Raw genomic sequence first — 6,000 nt, 5'->3', positions numbered from 1 at the left:
TAGCAGTATTCCATTGTTCGGGTATGTTTGGGTATACCAGTAATACATATATTTAAGTCCAGAATATATTGAACAAACTTTTGATTAATGCAGTGTTCTTAAATAAGGAGAGAATACATTTCACCTTTTTCATTCTAAAGGTTACAACTTGAAGACTAAGGCTTACCTCCCCCTCTAACACTGGACACGCCACCACACACAACATCTCAATGTTCAATAAAAAAACAACTATATAAATAAATATTTTATTAAAAGCATAGAAAATAACAATCTTCAATAAATAAAATCTTTACATCGTTCCTGATTTATCTGACCATCCCTCAACAAGGCACAATTCAGTTCATAAAATTACAAAAATTCAGTTAGTCTTGAATCCTAGCTAGCACAGCTGCTCTCCTATCAGTATTCTGAAACAGAGCTCTTATGAGCGTCTTCAACTCCAGCGGCTTAAACTGCAGCGCCAACGGACCTTTACTGTCTGCCCAACGGTCACTGATGTCCATTAAACTTGCTCCCAGAACAAAATTGAGCTCATTGAGTTTGTACCATGAGGGAACATATATACTTATTTCTTTGCTGTCAGTGAATAACTTTGGACCCCTACTGAGTATAATTTTTATGAGCTCCACTAACTGCTCTCCTAAATTAGTCGATATATCTTCCAAGCTGATTATAGGTGTGATAATATTGGTACAAAGAGAGTTGAGTATAATACCTAATGTTTCATTATATATCCGGTACGATAGAACTTTGTGCCATACAGTTTTCAAGAGTTCTTGTTGTCTAATGCACTGCCGGACACATTTTTCTGTAACTGCCTGTAATTCCCCAGCTAAAGCAACTTCTTGCAGCCCACTATCTTTCATTATTTCGTTTATTTGTTTCATCTGTCCTTTAACATAATTATTAAAAATTTCAGAGCCCACTTGTCTCAACTGGCACACCTCTAGCTCGAAACCTGTGCTGGAAATGTTGAGAGTAGAAGGTAGCTTGAATAAATACGTCCCATTCCATTCTATCAGCGTGTGAGCTATGTAGAAACAGTTATTATGGAACAGTGCTACTTGTTGTGGTATAGTCTTCAACAACTTATTGTGGTATTCAGGTACAAACTTTGTGTAATTCCTAAAGATATTCTGTATCGTTACCAAAATCCTACCTGCATTTACGTCAGTACCTTTAACAGATTGTTGCAAGATTTTTTCACAAAAATTCAGCAGTTCTATCACATTTTTTGATATACAACATTGTAAAAATTGTCCAACTCCACAATCCAACGGATTATTTGGATTGTAAGGCTCTCCAACTTCTATCATATCATGTAAATCTTTTTTCATTATTTGCTCTGACTGCACACAATACTCGCTACATTTCTTGTTAATGAACAATATATCAATGTTATTTGCATATTCTATTAAAGGTGTAGCATCTTCGGAAAATAGTTTAGAGTCTTTTAAGGCTTTTTCCAGCTTTTCAGTCTCCTCAATTACTACTTTGTAATTTTTTAAGCCTTCGACTGTAGAAGGTATAGTGTCCTGTAAACAATGCTTTATTAGTAGCTCCGATAAATTATCTCGGATATCCAGACCAACACATTCCAACGTTGTTAGTCCATTATCTGAAGTTGTTAATGGAAAACTAAAATGCTGCTCTAAAAAACTTAAAAGAGTCTTTATATTGGAAAAAACTACACCATATTCTGATTTCTTATCAGCTTCTTTAACAACTAACTCTATTAATGAATACTGCCCATTTTGATCTATTTTAATATCTACAATATTATCAACTATAGGAACAAAAAAGTTGTTCCACAAAAACCTATTGAACTCACTTAATTTGGGATTACATTTAAGTGTATCAGTCTCATTATAAAACATAGCCAGTAAGGCTTGTTCTAAAGTACTAATATTTGACGAAATTTTAATACTAGCTGTACTATCTTTATGTTGTGTGATTATATTTTCTTTAAATATGTTTTCGACCTCATGGGCTAGACCTATTGACTTCTCCTTGACTTTGCGTTTTAATTCTTCAATAACTGCCAGTTGTTCATCTTCAGGTATGTCTGCCAGGGTTTTTTCTAAACCAGTAATGATTTGCTTGCATCTTAGGTACTCTCTGTAGTCTAATTGAGTGGTAAACTCAACTAAATTTTCATTGACCTGGGACATTTTCAGCAGTACCTGCAAAAGTAAAGGCATACATCAGTGTTTGCACCAATCACGATGTTACACTTTATTAGGAATATCACACATTACCAACTTAATGACCATGGTACCATAGTGACATTATAGAAACTAAAAATATTGGTGTTCTTTCCAATTGGCAATTATTCAGTTTAATACCAAAGTCATATTTATCAAAAATTGATGTAAACAGTACTTTTAAAGTTAAATTAATACAAAATTTGACCAAAAACAGTTAAGCTAACAGACAATAGAAGCTGCTCAAACTGGTAAAAGCACTTCAAAAAATAAAGAGAAGTAAAACAATTGAAACAGATGATATTTCTGGGGAAATATGGGACAGCTTTAGAAGAGTTTGTTTAATAGAATTATGACACCCAACCCAAAGGTTAGTACAAATCATGTTCAAAACATACTTTGATATGTTTCTATGTATTGTGGACTAATTGTGGAAAGAATGGACTTAAGATGAAGCCTTAGCATTAGATAAACAACAGATATGGAGAAATACACATTTAGAAATTAAATGTTTAATAGTAGCAATCAGATTCTCAATACAAAATAATAAATACAAGGTCCTGGAAACTACCGTTTGGAAATAATTAACGAAACACATTTAACAGTAGATTTTGGGAACTTTTTATACTGCTAAAGGCAACTGTTAATAATCTAATAATCACAAAAGTACTACCTGCAAGGAAAAATCAATGGTGTGTAAACTATCCACATGCTCTGTAAGCTCGTTATTGGCCTTTAACAGTTGCTTCTTAACGGCATTTTCTGCATGCTTTTGCAACGTATTTATCTCGTTTTCAAGATTTTGGGCCGTTAACAACATTTCTTTATTCTGTTTGGGCCTACCACTGTACTTGATGTACACATTCTCTGTGTATTGCACTAATTCACTCTTAAGTTTATCTATAGATAGTTTTAATTCGGGAACCTTCTTATTGATTTCGTCCACTTCGATTTCTTCGGCTGAAGATATAACTTCTGCAAGATAATTCATTGTTACTTTACAGTTTTAATAACAATTACAAACCAATACAAAACAAATCTGACATTTAGGTGTAACGTTTAAAATTGTCATCCTCTTTTTTTTTAAGGTGTACAGATTACGTGACTTGTACTCTGTAAGTATACAGCAATTTATTTTTTTCGTATTGTACGAGAGGTATCTAATATAGCTCGAAGTAACTCGATGAACTATATTCAGACGTTAACCAGGGGCGGCTTTTGGAGGTAGGCAGGATAGGCCGGGCCTACCCAATAATTTTAAGAGCTTTAAAATTGAAAAACATATATTCAAAAATTATTTAATGCTTGTAAATAACTTTTAAATGTACAAAATCACTCAATATATTAGCGTCCGTTCAAACAACTATGTTATTATATTACCACAGAAAGCATCGAATCGCATTCAGGCGTTTTAAATATCATTAATAGGCCCGATCGGAAGTGGCCGACCCAGCTCACATAAGATCCCCGTACAAAAAGCGTTTGAAGTTAAGCAGCTTGCCGGACAACGATTTATATTGTCGTGTTTATGCTTGCTGTTTAGGCACCAGACGATCGGGCCTACGGCTACCATCGTTGTCACTTGTAACGTAATTATTGAATTGTAATATAAATTTCCTTTTAAATTATGATAAAAAAATATGTAACATAATATATAATTGTAACATATTTTTAAACAAACCTTAGAAACAAACAACACAATTGCAACTCTCACACAAAAAAAATATGTATTACACACACTGGCGGGTACAGAAATTTTTTTGGGGAGGTCATGGATCTTAAGGGTGATTACTTTTCTCTGATGCAAGGTTACTTTTAATCTTACCACCAATAGGATAAGTGGGTTTTCAAATATGTTTAACGGGAGGGGGATGGTCATGACTCCATAACACCTCCCTCTGGATCCGCCACTGATTACACATAGCTATATGTAATTTGCTGGCTTGGCCTACCCAAAATTTTACCACACCAGCCGCCACTGACGTTTACATACTAAAAGAAATAAAGTTCAGAAGAAGAAGTGGGCAGGACACATTGGAAGACATTCTGACGTGTTCTGACGAAGGAATAATATCGCTGGTATGGAAAGAAGTCCGTGGAGAATTGGATGGGCAAAGAATGGTTAACGAATGAATATATTTCATGTCCTCAGAATTCTTTTAAGCCGGAACTATTACAGTTAGTTAAGAGGAATGAAAACCCAAAAATAGTTATAGTAGACAAGATTATACATAGTTTTGGACATAATGTGATAAGACTGCCTGTTACCATTGTGAATTCAATGCCATTGAATGTATTTGAGAAATATGCAAAACTTATTACGATAACTATATTGGATGTAACATTTACAGTGGTGCCGCAGTTTTGGAAACATGGCAAGAAGCACTGAATACTGCTATTCCTTCACTATTTACAGTCCAAATGAATATACCGACGACAGTGATGAGTATGGATCTAATTCCTTATTACACTGTAAAGTAAGATGTTTTTTCTCATTTTCTCATTAAGAAAAATTTTGGGCGTTTTTGATATTATTTTATCAGTAAATATTTACCACTATAATTTACGCTACAACCAATATACCAAATCTGTTTTCTAAAGAGTGAAATAAAGCTGGTAGAAAATGGCTTAAGTTATTCCTATGTGGGCATCTAGACGTAGCTAGGCGAAAAGCTCAACAAATAAATATCGTCGGTGTCAACACGTAAAGGCGTATCTCAAAATTTGACGAAATTGAGTTAGGACCGTATTTGATATCATAACTATAGGTCCCATGATGTGAAGAAGTGGCGTAACTAAATCTTATACCGTTCACATTAAAACCTAATGCTTTTACTGAGGCGTATCTTAAAAAGTTAAAAAAAAAATTTAAACGTATGGGAGCATCTTAAGATACGCCTTAAAACTATAATTTTTTAACCGATTTTTGGGGCTTATATTAACATACGCCCTATCGTATTTACTTCATGAAAAGGTAAATATGTTTATACAGGCGGATCTTTGCAGGTCTATGCTTGTATAATTTTGCTATTGGCCGTTTAAAACCGAAAGAAAAGAACAGTTCACCGTATGTACTTATCCAGAGCGGTTGTTTCTTGTAACTTAATACGTTTGTTTTGTGTTCCAAAAAAATCTAAGTAAACATTGGTAAGTACGTGGTTCTTTTATTTAATAAATGACTTTCGTATATTAGGTATTATGAATGAATATTATAACGAGTATTTTTACTTGTTGTTTAGCTGAATAATTGTAGTCCTAGTATTTTAAGTTGATTTGTGACTATTAGAAAGAGAAGGTTTGTTAAAAATAAAAACATCTTACACATTGTAAGTTGCTAAAAATAAAGAATACTAAAAACTAGATAAAATCTAAATAACTACATTTAAAACTATCGTATTCAAAACAAAATTGATTGATTAATAGACGTATTTTAATTACAGGTACACTATGATGGAAGTTTTGGTGCAATGGAGGGATCGCTCAATATGTTTGGTATGTACAAATAAACTAGAGGTGGTAAACAAGGACGATACGTTTAAAAACGGTACACGTGTTAAAATGCTACATAATGAAAGGTGGTATTTTGGAATCATCCTTGATATGAAAGGATATTGTGGTGGCAGTTCGAGTGAAGAAAATGAACCTTTGACAAACACCGAGATTGGATCGGAATCAGATAATACAGATAATAGTGAAAAAAATAATAAAAAATCAAGTGACCATTTAAACAACGGCGATCCCTACTCGGATATAGACTTAAGCGATACAAACGATCCCACTTATACTCAGTGCTGTG

General features: G+C 33.6%; 1 protein-coding gene across 1 annotated transcript; it reads right to left on the bottom strand.

Moving 5' to 3' along the window:
• Positions 1 to 231: 231 nt before the first annotated feature.
• On the bottom strand, positions 232 to 3,273 carry Zw10 (Zeste-white 10 kinetochore protein). Its single transcript, XM_072522147.1, has 2 exons — positions 2,878 to 3,273; positions 232 to 2,183 (listed from the first exon to the last, which is right to left on the bottom strand). Exons 1-2 carry the CDS (start codon positions 3,193 to 3,195, stop codon positions 363 to 365), a joined length of 2,139 nt encoding a protein of 712 aa, XP_072378248.1. The 5' UTR covers positions 3,196 to 3,273; the 3' UTR covers positions 232 to 362.
• Between the last annotated feature and the right edge of the window lie 2,727 nt (positions 3,274 to 6,000).

This window comes from Diabrotica undecimpunctata, chromosome 2 (genome assembly GCF_040954645.1).
Source record: "Diabrotica undecimpunctata isolate CICGRU chromosome 2, icDiaUnde3, whole genome shotgun sequence".
Lineage (NCBI taxonomy): Eukaryota > Metazoa > Arthropoda > Insecta > Coleoptera > Chrysomelidae > Diabrotica > Diabrotica undecimpunctata.
Note: the sequence above shows the minus strand (reverse complement) of the source record. Positions and strands in the feature narration are given on the sequence as shown.

Excerpts from the sequence above, each read along its gene's own strand:
- Zw10 (XM_072522147.1), bottom strand. The coding sequence starts at position 3,195 with ATGAATTATCTTGCAGAAGTTATATCTTCAGCCGAAGAAATCGAAGTG. Across the intron at positions 2,184-2,877 it reads CCATTGATTTTTCCTTGCAG|GTACTGCTGAAAATGTCCCA; the intron begins GTAGTACTTTTG and ends TTACTTTTGCAG.